The 19,089-nt window shown below is 38.2% G+C and overlaps 1 protein-coding gene across 2 annotated transcripts in view; it reads right to left on the minus strand.

Moving 5' to 3' along the window:
- The window catches only part of LOC5577673 (UNC93-like protein MFSD11), a 20,425-nt gene extending 3,822 nt beyond the window's left edge, over positions 1-16,603 (minus strand). Inside the window, exons 1-3 of one of the 2 annotated variants that reach the window (XR_002501807.1) lie at positions 16,257-16,603; positions 16,083-16,151; positions 9,733-9,833 (exon numbers count right to left, since the gene is read on the minus strand). Coding sequence is in view for 1 of the 2 variants with exons in the window: in XM_001663400.2 (XP_001663450.2) it covers positions 9,733-9,833; positions 16,083-16,151; positions 16,257-16,343 (257 nt within the window). In the remaining variant the exon portion in view is untranslated. The remainder of the gene's footprint in view (positions 1-9,732; positions 9,834-16,082; positions 16,152-16,256) is intronic. The other variant, XM_001663400.2, reaches the window with a different exon arrangement.
- Positions 16,604-19,089: the final 2,486 nt, after the last annotated feature.

Below are 19,089 nucleotides of genomic sequence, written 5' to 3' on the forward strand. Positions count from 1 at the left end.
TATGCCCATGGAAATTTTGATCCCATAGTGAACACAAAACAGATATATCTTCATTGAATTCCGTGTATTCTGCGAATGTGCTGCTGCTCACCAAAAGACAAGCAATCATAAAAATTCTGCACTACTTTGTAAATCCAAACATTTCCTTGACTCACTAATCTTGCCATGCAAAATCTTACTTCATATGACCACGTCATTGAACTTGAACTTCTCGACGGGTTAACTATTTGACGGCTAACAGCATTATTTACACATTGCTCGCGTAGATTTGAATAGCTAGGTAATATAATAAAAACGAAATACATGCAAGTCAGGTTTTTAATCTGCATTGGGTAGGCGTTTCAAATACGTGACTCCCCTGATGGTATATACCTAGTCCTGCATTTTGATATAGGGGAGAATGCCTTAAAAACAACCAACGAAGTAAAATGGTCCAAAGTGGACGAACTGAATTTATTGACTTTGAAAGTCCTAAAATTTGACGTTAAACGTGCATATTTTTAATCACTTCCTCTTTCTACGTAGCGCTTTGTTATATGAAAAGGTTAAAATTGCTGGGCGTTACCAGGATCGTACGATTAGAGGTGTGCATCGATTCAAATTTGATCGGCGACAATTTGGCAATTTTGGTAGGTGGCAGTAGGAGGGATGCGGTGGGTGCGGTCCGCACCTAGGGGCCCCTTGCAGTCTTCTTCAGTGTCAGTTGCTCGTATCCACTCTGAATACGAGCAACTGACACTGAAGAAGACTGCAAGTGGTAGTCGAAATACGCGTATCTGTCGAAGATAAGCAATTAGGGCGGAATTAAAAGGTACTATTACCCTATGGCTCGTCCATGAAATTTATAGTAAATCGAAAGTCCTTCAGGTAATATTTTTCAAATTATTCAAATATACCTACCAAATATCATTAAAATTCATTCTCGGGTGACCTTAAATAATTAATCAGGATATTTCTTTAAAACTTTTTCGAGATAATTTATATGAAAGTATGGCATAGATTTATTCAACCTTTTTTCCATTAAACATTTCCAGAGATTCCTCCAACATATTGTTTAAAAAACGAGAGCAAACTTCCAAGAATTTGCTTACTGAATTTCTACAGAATCATTAGTAACAACAAATCCTTTTTTTCTGCGCTTTCATCTAGAAACTACATAATATTCCGAGCAATATTGCATATTGACATATTGATTTTATTATAATTATTTATTATAAGAATTTGTTAAGGTTTCAACGAAGAATTCCACTGAGGAGAGCTCTCCAAAATTTCTACTGAGAATACCTATGAGTTTCGCTGTGAAAAAATACCTTGAATTATAATATAAAACATTTTATTTTGATTACCGTAATCCAGGGTATCATTGATCAGCGGGGTAACATTGATCGGAATGACTCATCTCATCAAAAGTTCGTATTATCATTTATTGATGGAACATTTCCAAATCATGAATGGTGCTTCTCTTTCTTATATTCATGAGCTAAAGAAAGTTAATATTTTTGCGAAAATTGCGTTTACCTTATGCGTAAATTTGTCAACTTTTCGAAATAATGATTTTAATTGTTAAGGATGACACTACCGAAGATTCATGTCTCACATAAGTTCTGTAAACGATATAAGCAAGGAGAATGTGGTTCTTACTAAAAATGACATCGCCGAAAACGATTCCGTTGTCAAAACTTTTATAAGTATGCTCAATTAGGCAACATTACCGAATTACTGTTAGGAATGTAAAATTCCCTTAGGAAATTGCCTACCTTTAGGCGTATTCCGTGATTCGAGTTGTTTTTTAATTTTAAAATAACTCAAAAAGTAAATGACTTGTAAGCGTTTGGCCTTCATATTCGGCTTCAGGGGCCATGATTTAAGTAAGTATCGACATTTTCAGTATTACCGAACGTTGTTTACATAGGTGATCAATGTTACCCCATATCAGCCAAATTAAAAATTCGCCTTAAACATTTTTTTTAACATGTTTAAATCTTTCAATAAACAAAATACAGTATATAGTCTCGAGCTATGGGTGGCAGTACTCGTTTCAAAAATATAAAATTTGAAACATTTGCATTTTCAAACGAATTATTAAAGAAACATTCAAAAAATGATCAATCTTACCCCGGATTACGGTACCTCCTGGATCAGTATTAAAAAGCACAAACAAAGAATTTTTCAGTGATGTGTGCAATACTAGAATCCCAGGAGTTTGTCCAGAGATTTCACCAGATATTTTCCTATGAATAACACCAAGATTTTTTTCACGAATCTCTAAAGAGTTCAATTAGAAATAACTGTAAGCATACTTTTATCGTAAAAAATAGAGACAATTATCATCCAAGAATGCCTAGAAATATCCTTCTCATCAGAAACATATAGGAACTTCTTAAGCAATTGCTTTATATATAGGGAGCCGGATCCTATTCTTGGCACATTTGATTCACTTCGGCAGTGGGTTTTTTTGAAAGCCACAGAGCTTATTTTTTGCTACAATATGCGTCGTACTGAAGCGCTCCTTATTGCAAAGTTTCAGGCAATTCGGCCAAGAAAAACCCCCCATGCCAAAGTGAATCATGGAAGTGCCCAAGTGGTTCTGCACCCTATATATTTTTTTTATTCCAGAAGACCTAGTATAAAAAATACTTCCTGTCGGAAATCCTGGTTACGCACTCTCTTGGGTGTTTTTTTTACCTGCAGAATATTATTTGATTTGTTTTTAATATTTATTATTTAAAAAAAAAATGATTTAGGTATGTGTGAGGTCGGTAATAAGAGGCATATTTTGCAGATATGCACCATGACCATGCTGAGGGTCGTGGGTTTAAATTTACCAGTCGAGGACCTTTTTGGGTTGAAATTTTCATGTAACACCGAATGTATTTGAAAAAAGATATGAGTAGCCCAATATATATCGCAAATACGTCAAATGTAAGCCTTGTAATGTCAGAGCTGAGCTTAAACCATGTTTTCGCTTTGAACATCTTGTTGGTCAATATGGGCCACCAGAACCAGAGATTTACTTCGGTTCCGAAATTAGTCAATCACATGACGATTTTTGAGTAATCGGCACGCCAAAAAAGTTCAGCGTGAAAAAAACGGCGTCGGCGTGGCGCAGCGGCGCACACCTCTATTTAAGATTATAGTAACGCTACTCAGTCCCAATGCCGTCATCAACATTGCACAGTGGTCCAGCAAGAGCTTCATAAACGACTTTTAGAACATTAAGAAACGCAAACTCTCATGCAAAAGTGATTGTTGATATCTATTTATTTTGATAGTTAACGATTTTTTTTTGTAAAAAACATTTTTTATTTTCAAGGCATTTTATTAGAGTTACAAAACTAACAAATCTATAATTTCTAAAACAATACTCAATTGAGATATTAGAATAGTAAACGCCGGAGCCAACTCTAAATCGTTCAGTTTAAAAACTGAAAAAAAATGTGCAAAATTGGTTGACATTTTTTAGTTTCAAGGTTTTCTGAAGCATGTTTACCATAATTTCTACAAATCAGAAAGTAAGTCATACAATTCTTATGAAAATGTGGACCACCATAATTTTGAATAACATAAAACAAAGGGCCTTACTAACACAAATCTCGTAAACTTATTCAAACAGACTCAAGTCAGAAAAGACAAGCTTACGTTATCAATCCTACGAATTTTGCACACGTTATTCTACACGTTACGCTCTAAACCAACACCATTTTTCACCTTTATAACGTTTAATTTCAGGATTTACAAAACGGCGTTAGTAAGTTTTTCAACTTTCGTAACCTAACCACTACATTCGCTGCTCCGTTGTATGCAGAGACAAATTGACTTAACCACGAATAAAAAAAGACTACTTGAGTCGATTGTACAATGGTACAAAAATCTCGTAAGTAACTGAATGAAATGGCTTACCAGTTTATTATACAATGTTTGTGGGAAACGATAGGAACTACCTAGTATTTTAATGCGAGCTGATTTCATGCAAAATTTAAGCGATGTACATGGCGAAAAAATGTTAAAAAAGGGGCTTTAATTTCAAAACAGTTTCAGAAGACAGGTTGTTATTCTTCCTTATTATTTTTGTCAAAACCGTATGGAAGCTACTTACGTCGATTTGAAAAAGTAATCAAGCAATAACTTTGTAGAATATAGTCTAATGTTTAATTTTAAGGTACTGTAAGTACTTCAATTTTCAAGTACTGAAAGGACTGAGAGCATTTTGGCAATAGCGCCTGATATTCAGCTAAGTGATCCATGATGCCAAGAAGAAGAATATTAATATTTTACACTAAGGCAAAATTCCACTTTGGTTTGTTTTTGAACACTCTCCCCTACTCCCAAAAGAAATGCAAAGAAAGCTTCAGTGTTCAAACTACCTATGTAGAGAGCGTAGAAATCAAACGAAATCAACGTTTCACACTTATGCACTGCTTTGGTTGACCAATTTGGTGATTGAAAAAAGATAATTACCATTATATCAGACCAGCTCACCTAGCGTTATGAAACCATGCGGCGCATATAGAACAGTGGTTTCGAATGTGTTGCTCACGTATCACTGCATTAATGTCAGTGCAAATCACGTCGCACAATGAACAAACGGAAATGGAGCTAAGATCGAGTATGTTTGAACAACTGGCTCCATAGTTTCATCCAATTTCACTTATTCAATGTAGAAGGCAGATTGTAACTTTCTTTTAGAAATGATGTAATGCAACATTAACCCAATCTGGCTTCTTTTCATGCTTCACCACCACTGCATTAAGTCTTTTTGATGTACACTCCCGATCAAAAGTTTGAAGCCAACTCAAAAAACACATGGCAATCCCCATACTCAGATTTCGCATAATTTATGATAACAGAATTAGTGATAGCCAAGTTTTCGTTTTTTTCTGACTAAAATGAATGAATAAATATCCTAATCTCGCATAATTTATGTTATTTTCGAGAAGTCAAATGTGATACTGAACAAATTGATTGCGATTAATATTGAAGCTAGAATAACCTACATTAGGTTAAATTGAAATGTACAACCTACATTAGGTAAAATTGAAGTCTATTCATATTCTATATTTTTCTCTAAAGATTTCGATCGGTAATCTCAGAATAATATATTATGGAATAATACATGGGAAATATAAATAAGACTTCATTACAGCAGTGTTGCCAATTTTGATCATTGTTCTTTGAGAGGACTTCTGAAAGTAACGTATTTTTTTCTCACTTTTGCGCTTTGTATATAACGTGGAAACTGAACAAGCAGTTGTACGGAAGCATAGGTTATCTTTATACTAATCCCATTAAATTTAATTTGTTTGGAGACTCATTCTCACAACATCGTTCAATATAAGTCGAACAAAGTAAATAAAACCAATTGTGATTTCATTGATAAATCAAAAAGATACACCATGATGTCCACTATATAAAATGAACGGTCTTCAAATTCGCCTTTGCGACAATTATTCTAATCGCAGAATATTTTATGCGCTAAATACATTTTTATACATATGTTATTCCTTCGTTCATGGCTGATGATCTTTCTACAACACAAAATATGATCCGGATGCTAGAGTATAGTGAAAACCACTAAACAAACAAGAAACACGAAAAAGGCTAAACGGTGCATTCGGTTCGGTTGCAGACTTTTGTTTGCCTGTCACATAAGTATCGTTTTCAGTTCCTTTGCAACAGCTAAAGTACCTACCGGTCCTCAACAAGTTATTGACTTCAAGGCCGCGTATGCATACTTGAACGGTCAATGAAGTAATTGTCTTTCAGCTTGGAATGTGGCGGCGCTGCTTACTTTTGCAACGATATTGTTTTTCACTTTCACTGACAAAACCCAATTCAACACAAAATACGACAAAATGGTTTCACTAAATTTGCGATGAATGAGTCGTTTGGTTATAATTTGATAAAGAACATTTACTAAAGTTTCATTTTTCACGAAGGTTTGTGATTCTGATTTCTTGATTATTATCGATGAACGGAAAATTTGGTTGTTTATCGATGAAAAAAGTACAGTTTTATGGTGAATCGATAAAATAAGCAAATTGTTTTAGTATAACACGATTTTATAACGCTTTGATATCCTAATTTTGATATTTAAAATTATTCAAAACGGATTTCGAAAAAAATAAACTGTAGCAACTTATTAAAAATGGATGAAGACTTTAATAATCAAACCTGTTTTTTTTCTCCAATTTAAATTAATCAAACAGTTAATGATTCGTCAAGGACGTATATGTATGACAACTTTCACCACGCCAGAGACGAGATTTGCTTACTGTAATTTTGGGTGAAACTGATAATTTGTTACAGGTTTTTCAAGACAGGACGGTGAACTTTAATGGTTCATTGATCACACGCGCACGGATCCTCATTATGCTATCACAGCGTAGAACACCGGACAAGACACGGAATACAAATTGGATACGTTGACTAACAGTCGTGGGCTGGCACATGTTCTGCACGATGTTGTCCGGATTTAGGACGCTTGCAGTTTCTGGCATCATCTCATTTCGTATATCCCTGACTCGAGGGCAGTCGAATATAACATGTTCCGGTGTCTCCTCGATATTTAAACAGGCCGGACAATGTGGAGATTCTGCGTGTCCGTATCTGTGCAGATATTTCCGGAAGCAACCATGGCCTGACAGAAACTGGGTCAGGAAGAAGTTAACTTCTCCATGTTTTCAGGTCGTCCACACCGACACGTTAGGAATGAGCCTGTAGGTCCACCTTCCTTTCTCCGAGTTATTCCACTCCTGCTGCCATCTGGCCATTGTGTTCAACCTAATGATATTCCTCAGATTCCTAATGTCCCTTTGCTGGTAGCATGCGATGTCCTCAGCCAGAGTGATGCAAATGGGGATCATTCCGGCGATAACGCACACTACCTCTGATGATATAGTGCGGTAGGCACTCGCCACCCGTATAGCCATGAGTCGGAACGTACCTGCCAGCTTATCTCGGTTACGTTTGGTGTCCAACGCTGCAGCCCAAGCCGGGACGTCGTATCTCAGTATAGACGATGATACGGTCGCCAGAAGACGCCTCGTGGTGCTTCTTGGTCCTCCAATGTTGAGCATAATCCTAGCTACGGTGTTTGCTGCTTTCACTGCCTTTTCGCAGGCATAGTCTACGTGGCTGTTGAAGTTTAGCCTGCCGTCGACCATTACTCCAAGGTGCTTTAGAGAGCGTTTCGATGGGATTGAGTGTCCTCCGACGTTGATCGCCAACTGCTGAACCGCCTTGTAGTTGCTGACCAGCACCACCTTCGTTTTATGATGAGCCAACTGCAGTTTGACTGCAGTCATTTACGATTCAATGGTGTCTAGCGATTCCACCGTCAGCATCTCCACCTCCTCCGCAGTCTCGCCAGTTATCGCGAGAATGACGTCATCTGCGAACCCAACGATCTCGACTCCATTCGGCAGTGACATCATGTTCCACAATGTTGGACCAAGTATGAATTCCTGTGGAACTCCCGCCGTAACTTCAATTGACATCCGTCCCTGGTTTGTGTCGTAGACCAGTACCCGGTTCTGAAAGTAACTTTGCAGAACTTTACACAGATAGTCGGGAGCCCGCATTCTGTATAGGGATGTGGCGATAGCCTCCCAACTGGCACTGTTTAACGCGTTCTTGACGTTTATTGTAACCCCTGCGCAGTATCGATTGCCTCTCCTCTTCTGCTTGGACGCTTTCTCCGCGCACGCGATGACTGCCCGAATAGCATCCACCGTCGAAGTCTTTTTACGGAATCCGAACTGCCTTTTCGACAATCCGTTTTCACCTTCCGTGTAGATCGTCAGCCTGCCGAGGATGACTTTCTCCAGAAGTTTGTCAAGTGGATACTCTTGCAAGCATATTGATATATGAAGCAGGATCTCCTGGCGGTTTTCCCGGTTTTGGCAGCAACATCATCTTCTGCACATTCCATCTGTCTGGGAAGCAGCCTTTCGCTAGACACTTCTGCAACGCTGTCCTGAATATGTCAGGGAACGCCAAGATTGCTGCCCTTAGCGCTACGTTAGGGATACCATCTGGTCCGGGAGCTTTGTTTAGCTTCAATCCTTTTGCAACCGTTATCAGCTCGGCGTTAGACACTTGTATACCGGCATTTTCTTCATCTACGTCAGCGTACGGTGTGGGCGGCCATGCGGTTGGAGCATGCGTAGGAAAGAGACCGTTTACTATCGCCTTCAATTTATCGGGACACATTTCAGCTGGTGTAACTGGGCCCTTGATCTTCGCCATCACTACTCGATAGGCGTCAGCTTCCCGGACAACTCCTTGTAGCAGTTTTTTTACTCGTCGCTATTTCCCGTTTGAACGCGGCTCTGGCCAGTCGGCAGGTCACTTTACACTCTTCCATGCTGGCTTCGGATCTAGCTCTCTGCACGCGTCTTCTGGCTCTTAAGCAGGCTGCGCGAAGGTTGCTGAGTCTGTCAGGACACCGTTGATTCCTTGGCTCCAATTTTCTCTGCATAGTTACGTCACACGCTCTCGCCAACGCTTCTGTCAGCTCTCCTGTATCCATGTTTGGAGCGTCGCTTACTGCTCTGAATGCTTCGACGAAAAGATCCTTGTCGAAATGCTTCGTCTTCCACCACGGTGGGCAAAAGGTCGTCGGGGCGCCTGTGAACCGGAAGCTTCCCATCCCAGCGGAGAACGTGTCGTCGTAGAGCAACGAAGTGCACATGAGCGTACAAAAGAAGTTCAACAGGTCTCTGACGACGTCGCACAGAAAGCTGTCCAAAGCCCCGGCGAGATCTTCAACCGCCAATTGGGCAAAACGAGTAGTCGCAGAGACACCGTAGAAATATCGTAGTGAGCAGCAATGCAAAAAGCATCCACGTGCGAAACGAACGTTGCGCAAAGTGTCGAATGTTTACAGCACTGTAACACGATAAACACATTTCAAATGTACAAATTCAAATTGAAAATGCAAAAAAAATCCACGTGCGCCGGTGGGGATCGAACCCACGACTCCCTATTCACTAGTACTTAATTAGGTACCTAGTATCATACGCTAGTGCCTAATTTGGTACCTTTATTGAACACAAAGGACGGGGGAACTACGGGATTATGTTGGATCAAAGAACGGTTTGTGGTGGAGTTTGACGGTTAGTGATGGGATTGTAGCTTCGTCTAGTTAGCGGTTCACCTGGCTTTATCTCTCTTTTCGATTCTCCCATATTACACAAACCTTCAAGTTTGTTGTTTCTTAACGTTCAACTTTTAAGCAACTTATTCTCGCGTAATGCTCTTGTGAATACTGCACACTAAATGGTCTTTGCGGTGGCAATCTCCAATCGCAACCGTTGAGCATTTTCCCGCACGTCCGTAATCATTACATCATGATCCCCTCTACATCATCCACATCATGATGCGAAACGGCTGCGTACTTTACAGTGGGTGGTTTCCAGATTCAGTTCTAGCATTCTCTTGGCATAATTTATTTAAATAAATACGATACACAAATAACAACATCACAGGTTACACTTTACATTTAGAAAAATAAAACATTCTTTGTGACTTCGAGTATCGTCTCCAAGTTTCATTGGAAATCCTCACGTGTTTGCATAAATCGAAACTAATACATATTGTTTGTTAGTTTAAAAATATGATAAGGCGACATAACTACTATGTATTAAACTATCAATGATTATCATGACGCTTCGAGTGGTAAGACTAGTTTAGTCAATCAAATAATATGACGGGGGCGTGCACATGACTTACCAGTAGGTGAGTGCTCCTATGAGCATAGCAATTTTCGGTCCAATTTTCGACAGTACAGATGGGGTCAACCAGTTTGAGATCGATAGCAATGCATATATAACCTGTTTGGAATGTAAACATTGAATTAATAGAAAGTTGTAAAGTAAGTCGGTTTGCATGCTCTGTAATGTCGGTAGCGTGTACCTGAAGGAGCAAAGTAGACCCGACAGGGTCCTCAACCTCTTGCCCAATAACTCCTATCCTTACCTCTTCGAGGTACAGGCCAGGATAAGAACAACCTTAGCGCATCATCAGTAGAGTTTCAATTCGGATGGCAAGTTACTTAATTACACGTCAACCATTTAGTTTCTCGGAAATACCCGCATTCTCTCCGACTTACAACGATGACGGAAAGGACACTTTCAACGCACAACTAGAACAAGAGTTTGATAGTGACTTACAGCAGCGCACTTTTTATTTCGGCTTTTTGCACTACCAGAAAGCCTAAAATAAGAAAACCAGAAACGTTTTCCAGCTGTTCCTCCAGTTTAGCTCCTTCGAAAACGTGAGTAGGGGCACAAGTCGGCCATTGTTCCTGCCATCTTTGGATTTCGAGATGTTTCACAAAATAATGGTCATACTTATTTATTTATTTATATCCATTAATTTGCAATACATTTCTGACAAAGATTTTCCGTGCTGAAAAACGTATGTAACTGGCTATATAAATAAAAACTGCTCAGACAGCCTATAAGGTTCCTACTGATTACGTGCAATGCCTCGATGCAGCGTTGCCAAATGAGTATGAAGGAGGAGTGAGGACTGCTGGAGAAGTTTTAAAGCTACAATCAACTGCGCAGCAGAGGAAGTCATTGGATATGTGAAAAAACATAGAGAGAACGATTGATTTGAGGAGGAATGATAAACGGTTTTGAACGAGAAGAACGCAACGCGAGCACTGATGCTGCAGCAGGGGTCGCGTTAAAATGTGAAGTGAAATAAACAGATGAGGAGAAGTTCTACCAGAAGATCAATGCAATTTGCAAAGTATTTGTTCCACGAGTTTTCGGGATTCAAATGAAGGTATCTTGATCAATGCACATGAGTTGTTTGAAAGGTGGAAGTTACACTACGAGGAACACTTGAATGTCGTGGAACAATAGTTATACTACAGTTATACTACTACAGTGGACAAGGGCGATGTGCTCAAAGACAGACATGACAGATAGAACAATTATCAGTTGAATACAAAGTACAACGAAGATTAACGCCCAATGTCAAAAACTACTGATTTTCGCCATCCGCAAACTTGATGGCGGTAGGTGCAAACTCGAACAAAAGTGATGCGAGCGCCTCGAGTGAGCAGTAAGCACACTATCAGATATTAGAGTTGATCGCTATTTTGATGCACGATTAAATAAATCCTGGAGTTGGCGCATCACAGACAAACAGACATAATGTCTGTGATGCGCCAACTCCACACGGAGAAAATGAAGTACTCAGAAATGAGTTCATTCCATTCAATTCGGGAGGTTCGTGCGATAACCTAATTTTGAGTTGATGTGGTAGAAGTTGTTTTCATTTGCAGCTATGCGAAGAAATTCCTACTAGCTAAGTTCTTTTCACTCAACCAGCAGATCAAACAACTCAACTTTCAGTACTATGCCACTTACTTAAGTTTGAGGTAATGTACAAAGGTTCGATTTTTGGGTTGTTTTGCTATTTGCTCTTTGACAACAATAGAAGGAGCGAATGAAACAGGGAGAAAAAAATAACTCAAAAATATGTTAAAAACTACTTATATATGGGTTTTTTGTTTTCTCCGTGCAACGTTAAGCTAAGTCGAGGATGTTATCAAACAGCTGGTAATCCGTTTCTTTCTGATATTACGTCCTAAATGGGACTGTTTTTACTGAGAGGTAACGCACAAAGATTCGGTTAAAAACAATAACAGTGCGCATGAGAACCTATGTTGAGGAGCAGAGGTTGTCTTATTTAGGACGTAATGTCAGAAAAAAAGGATTACCAGCTGTTTTGAAGCTTAACATAGCACGGAGAAAACGAAAAACCCATTTATGAGTATTTTTTTTAAACTTATTTCATGAATTTGAGGAGGAGGACTCTCTGTTTCATTCGCTCCTTCTATTGTTGTCAGAGAGCGAAGAGCAAAACAACCCAAAAACCGAACCTTTGTGCGTTGCCATTTTTACATATGTATATCAAGTGTTAAGCACGAAGATAGGTCTTTTCATGTGACAGGTCCGTCTATGCATTTGTTTACATCGGTGGAGGACCGGTGCTAACACGGGCCTGTCATTTTCATAGAAGAACTGTCAAAGAGCTTCCGGATCAGCTGATTTGAAACGTCATGTGAAAAGGCCTATACTCTATGCGCTGGGAAGTTGAGAAAATTTCCATTACAAAAAGATCCTCAACTGTTAGAATTCCAAGTCACTACCCTCAGCTTGGTCGTATTTAATTTATTTGGAAATGTGTACTTCCACAGTTATTAACGGAGTGCTTTCTATGCCATTTTTTTTTTCATTTATATACCCACTGGGAATCTAAACGAGACACCTTCAGCACAGACAATCAGACGTAACACTCGAATTAGAAATAATAACAAAAAGTAACGGAAGCCGTCGACCATTCAGGCTGATTTTTATGATTTTGAAGAGTTCGAAAATGAATTAAATAAATAGTGTTCATTTTGTAGCTTTCCTAAAGTGGTAGAGTAACATCCTTGAAGTAGAACATAGAAATTGAGGAGCGTAGGGATAGGTGGAGCATTACGGTGGTTCAAAAGAATCGGTTTTACTCCACACCGCTAAATGGATTTTAGATCAAATTGTTAGCGTCCTCCCGAAATTTGAGCTCATTTGGATGAAAACGGAGACTGCACAAGCCCTTAGTGTGTATGGAAATCAAAAGGGAAAAGCAAACTAGGCTAGAGCAACGCCGATACTGTTAGATTAATTCGTCAACATTGCCGAAGATGAAATTATTGCAATATGGTGTCAACATTAGCCGTAGCGGTGAAAGCGCAGCTATTCAGCAAGACCACGCTGAGGGTCTTCTTCTTCTTGGCATTAATGTCCCCATTGGGACAGCGCCGGCTACTCAGCTTAGTGTTCTTATGAGCACTTCCACACTGAGCTTTCTTTGCCAATGTTGCCATTTTAGCATTCGTATATCGTGTGGCAGGTACGATGATACTCTATACCCAGGGAAGCCGCGGACTCTAACCACTCGGGTAAGAAAGGCCCCGCTGAGGGTCGTGGGTACGAATTCCACTGGTCGAGGAGCTATTCGTAAAGGACATTTTCTCGACTTCCCAAGGCATTGAGTATCTTCGTATCTGCCATACGATATACGAATGCAAAAATGGTCAATTTCCAAAGAAAGCTTTCAGTTAACAACTGTGGAAGTGCTCATAAGATCACTAAGCAGAGAAGCACACTCTGTCCCAGTTGAGACGTAACGCCCGAATGAAGACGGCATCAACTTTTTTTTAACAAAATGCGCAATGTTTGGCGCCGTGCAAAGTAAGTTACGTACAAGATTACATATTCATAATATTATCTCAATCCTTATACACACACACACAAAAATTCTTTCACCGACCTAAGCAAAACGATTCGCCGAGAACCCAACAGCTAAGAATTAGCTAATTTTCAATACGGAAGCTCTGTGCTTTTTTACCGAGAAAACGGTACCTAGTTCTCGGTGAACGTTACCGAGACTAGGTAAATGTTTACCGAGAGTTTAGGTAAATTTTTAACAGAAATTCAGCAAAACATTACCGCGAAATCCATTGTTGAATTTTCAGCAAATTCATTTACCGAGGTCGGTTTTTGAATGTGAGTGTGCATGCGTCGTTTAAAATGCATTACAATTGATTTGCACGCTTTCCAGAAGCATATATTTTAATCGAAACGAGGAATTTTTTCATTACAATTCTCCATAATTGCTATTTTCCAGATAATTGTTATAGAAGCACGAAACTTGGTATACAATGGAAATCAAATTCATACAAACATTTTTTTTCTGATTATTTGCATTTTTGCGGATCTTTACTTAAATCCGCAGACTGTCCAACAAGGCGCAGGTGGCCCATGTGCCGAGTTGTGCGCCAGCCAAAAAGTAAATAAAGAAATGTCAAAATATCTCGCCGAGGAAGTGGGCTCGAGTCCTAAACTGGACTGCAAGCATAATTGTTTAATCGATAAAAACACATGGAATAAAAATGTTCGTACCTTCTTGTTTTCAAGTTGTAAGTGATTTAAATCGTTTTGACTGATCCACAACTATGCGCATGATTGATCGGCGCGCAACTTATTTGGTGCGGTTTTGAGAAAAGATTCGCAAAGTGCCCAACTAGTACAAGATTTTAGCGCGTAAAGCTAAGTATGCTGTTCTGCTCAAGAAAAGTAAAAATTTCTGCCCAAGAAATGGTCAAGAAATTTCGTACAGTGAGCTCCATTTGAATTGACATTTCTATTCAACTGCGTACTGCGATCAAAGAAAAATGCTTTTCTTGAGCATTCCTTGCAAGAAATTTCCCACGCATCGAGATAGGCGATTACTTTTCTGTTGAAGTGCATACTTCGCTTAACACACGAAGTAAAAAGGAAGTGAACGAAATGCTGAAAATTCTCAAGGAGCCCAATACTGACAGGAAATATAAATCATCCTGTATATATAGCACACTCTGAACACGTTTAAAATTTGTTGAGCAATATAGAGTAAAAGCACCAGTTTTGGCCAGCCTAAGAGAAAATGTTAAAAAATTAAATGGGAATCCGTATTTATACTACAAATATGTCAAATGCAAGCTTTCAATCCATATTATGTGTGTAAAATATCAAAACTGAGCTATAACCATTTTTTCGCTTTGAAAATCGTGTTGGTCAATATAGGCTAACGGAACCAGTTTCGGCCAGAGACTTCGGTTCCTAAATTGACCAATCGCATTGATTTCTCATGAGAGTGGCCAAATTAGGAGTGCCCTGGCCAAATTTGTATGGGAGTTAAAATTATAAGGAAAAACTATTGTTTTTCTTATGTTTTGAATCAATTTGGACGAGTAAATGAATGTAGCTCTATCATGTGAATGTGATCTACTGAACACAAAAAGTTTCATGCTGATTGGCTTTGTAAAATGATGTATAATCCCCTATAGCTACAACTGTCGTATGGCTAAAACCTGGGAGGGAGGCACCGATACTACACACGAAATTGGATACAATTGTTTTCAAAATTGCAAGATAACTCCAGTTTGCCCATGGCAATCAAGGCAGGCTTAGTGAAAATCGCTAGTTTTCATTTGTTGTGTACCTTCGATCTTTCTGGACAAACATTGAAAAAGGGCCACAGTTTTCTATGCGTTTAATTTTCAGTTTTAATGAAAACAGTAAAAAGAGCCTCATTCCAATGCGTTACATTCAATAAGAATAAACGGTGCTCTCGTGACGTTACTTTTGAATGTGCATGAATTGGTTGTAATTCGATTTTTGCTACTTTTAATGAATTGCAAAAATATGCATAGGCTAATTACGCGCTTTTATCATGTTTGTCCATTGTTTAAGATCCGGGCTCACAGTGACAGTTCGTGACAGCAAAATCTCGGCTCACTGTGACGTAGAGAAATTTTGTATTGGTTTCTCCCTCCCAGGCTAAAACCAATGCTTCTACCCTACACAAAACGGATTGTTGAATCATTTGGCATGTCGAATCGATTGTTGTTACAAAAAAATCGATAAGTATAGCGCACTTTACCCCAAATTAGGCTTTAAAAAAAGTTGTACGGTGCAGAATAAGTGTGATAAAAGTGCATGTTTGCATCTGATCACCTCGACGTGTTCGTTGCACTATAACACGAATCTATGACAAAAGGGTCGAAAGAACAAAAAGTCGCAAGCAAATCATTTTCGACTTTTTGTTGTTTTGACCTTTTGTTTTTCAACATTTTATATTTTATACACGACCACTAGCTTATTATCATTAATTTAATTAAAAAAAATCTAGTTTTAATCCAGTACATTACTTCTTTTGACCACTCGCCTTTCTGAATTATGTCCCTCAAATGTAAAAATGAAAAGATCCCATGAAACAGCTGTGATATTGCGAATTGATCGCCAAGCCATTGACCATTTCAAACTAATTTAATGTTTCATTTTTGTAAAGAGCATATTGAATAACTAGAACGTGGAACGTCATTTACACCTTGACAAACCATGACGCACCAGCATGGTGCAACGCCTACTGGCATTCGTAAAACGATAGGCGTAGAATACCAATGCATGATAACCAGCTGCGCACTGAACTTTGAATAAAACTGTATAAAAATTATGATAACATTGATACATTACCGCTAGACTTGTGTATCCATCTCCTTGAAACGTGGGATCGTCTATTTTGATGCTGTTGATCACTGTTTGCTGTACGAGTTTCATGTGAAAGGAAGGCAGAGAAAACCACAAACATCCCCAGGTTAGTTGCAAGATAATACTTTGATCATAAATGCTAATAAGGTATCACCGTACTTCAATGTTGCCCATCGTTTGAAAAGCAGTGAACAACAGCATAAAGCCGAATCCAAGAATGATAACGCAGACCAATCGTTGTTCCATTGTAGCAGAGAGTATTTTCACTCTCGTCAAAGTATGAAATTTATTCGGCACTCTATCATTTCCTGACACGTAACGGATTTCTCACTTTGTTCTCGCTGGAGGTACTGATTCAAACAATATGACATACAGTATATACGTAGCCACACTGTCCGCGTGTTCTGTTTTCGAAAGGCGATTTACCATTCACCAGCGATCACGTTCAACCAGACTCGAACCGCGCAAGCCGACGTACGACAAACTATTGAGAACTGAAGCAGAAACACAAAGCTCTGTACTCTTCCAGTTATCGCAGCAGATTTACACTACCGAGTAGTGGATTGTGGAAGTTGAATTTTTTACTTATGAACATTATTGGAGCTTTGCGTAGGAAGAACATAACGACTTCTAGTATAATTTATTTTTCAATTATAGCATCATTTAAGTTGTATCATCCAAAAGCTTTAAAAAGAATACTAATAGAAAGCTTACAAAAAGCATATTTCTGTGATTTAGAAAATATTGTAATTTGTTTATTCTAATAATTAGTATACATACATTCACGTAATAAACTACAAAACAAAAATATAAATTAAGTTCCGCGCAACCTATAAAATACAAGCTTCTTGTCTCAATACAAATGTGAAAATCACATAGCATGCTCGCAGATGCTTTAGGGTTACTGGAAACAATTTGCGTCAAAGCATTAACAATATTCTCACGACTTCAACCTACTATTGCTACTCAATCTATTACTTCTCTTATTTCCGATTAGAAAGGCATAACAGAAAAATAATTCAGTTATATCAATAATTGTTATTTATATCAATATTTGTTATATATAGGTATTTTGTATAATATTTGTCTGAGTATACATTTCTATTACAGTAATTTCTCGATTATATCACGGACTCAAACAATTTTGGCGTGATATACCGAAGCGTGATATAATGAAAATGTACTTTTCTGCCATATAATTTCCATCAAAGTTTGAGCTTTGCATTGCAGAAATAAAACTAATGAAATGAAAAGCACGTAAGGCATGGGTCAAATGAATATGTGTTGATTGCTTTTGGTTGTTTTTCAATATAAAAAGTATGAAATTCATATAATTATGAATGATGACAATTTTATGATTTTCATACATTTTACATTTACATTTTACACATTTGCTAAATAAGAAGTGAATTTGTTGAGTTAAGTATACCTTCCAGTTTCGGTGCCTTGTAAATAGATTTTCCACTAACTTTCACTAAACTGATGCTATTTTCAAAGATTAATTCACTGCGATGAGCATTTTTGGCATTTCTCTCATTATAAATATTTCCCTTTTCCCACAACATAAATCTTTTGTTTGAATGAATGAACGAATGAATGACACAACATAATGCCACAAAATTGTATCTTAATGGTCCTATACTAGAGTTCACTAATTTGATTTGCAGATACCGCAATAATAAACAAAAAGCTATTTTCAATGCTTAATCACTGCGGTATATGCTTTTCCTCAAAAATATAGAAATTTTCTTCAAAATTCAATGTCTATCTATATCCATCACTGATAAACCTGCTGCATGTTTGGTTCTAAACTAAAACAATCACGTTTTATCAACAATAATTCTCCATTCAATACAAGTTGTATGGGAGCCAAAATAACTAGCCAATCTTGAACAAATTATTTAATTTTTTGTGTTGAACGAAAAATCATCTAAAAACACCGTTGGAAAGCTTGAAAACAGTTAGGGGAAAAGCACCAATTTTCGACCTAGCACTAATTTTCGACCCATTCATACTATTTCTGCCTACTTTGTATGAAAATCTGAATATTGGCACAGATTTCGAAAATTAGTGCTTTTCCCCTAATTGTATGGATGGAAACTCATCCTGGAGCCTTTTTACGTGCCATTTTGATTAGATCAAATTTTTTTACTTCCTTCTACACTACATATACATTACATAATATTATATAAAATCACCAAAGCCCTTCCCTTATATAAAATGTGAAGGGAAAACTATAAAGGGAGGGGGAGGTCTAAAAACTGCCAAAATATTCTTACATAATTAATGGACAGCTCCTTAATCAGCTTTCTGTAGCTGATGCATAATATTCATGGCACCCCTACCACATGGAGCCAATGATCGCGCACAATATGTAGTAGTTTAAGCCAACGTGGTGAATGAATCGTGGGATGGGTAGTGGCTGAAGGTTGTTACGCTAGTAGAGGAGCATGCACCAAAACGCCCCTTTAGGGACAAAACACGGTTTCGTTATTGTATAGCATTTAAGATGATTGCTGTAGACTGAGTCCAACTAGATGTTTAAATGAATTGAACTAGTAAAAAAAATTGAAAACAAAACTTCAATAGCTTTAAATCCCAATATATAGGGAGCCAGATCCTATTCTTGGCACATTTGATTCACTTCGGCAGTGGGGTTTTTTGAGAGCTACAGAGCTCATATTTGACCACAATATGCGTCGTACTAAAGTGCTTCTTTGTGCAAAGTTTCAGATAATCCGGCCGAGAAAAACCCCCCATGCCAAAGTGAATCATGGAAGTGCCCAAGTAGCTCTGCACCCTACGATCTGCAAATGAGAATATCAAGTAAATTCAGAAAAAAACTTCCCTTAAAATAAAACTCACCCTAAAAGATCGACACAATAAATTCATCTTAACATTTGCACGGGGCATTATTTCCTTCTCTTCCCTAGTGAAAGCTCAGCGCGATCAAAACAGAAACAGAAAGATTAGAGGCATTCATGCGGGAATT

Source organism: Aedes aegypti, chromosome 1 (genome assembly GCF_002204515.2).
Source record: "Aedes aegypti strain LVP_AGWG chromosome 1, AaegL5.0 Primary Assembly, whole genome shotgun sequence".
Lineage (NCBI taxonomy): Eukaryota > Metazoa > Arthropoda > Insecta > Diptera > Culicidae > Aedes > Aedes aegypti.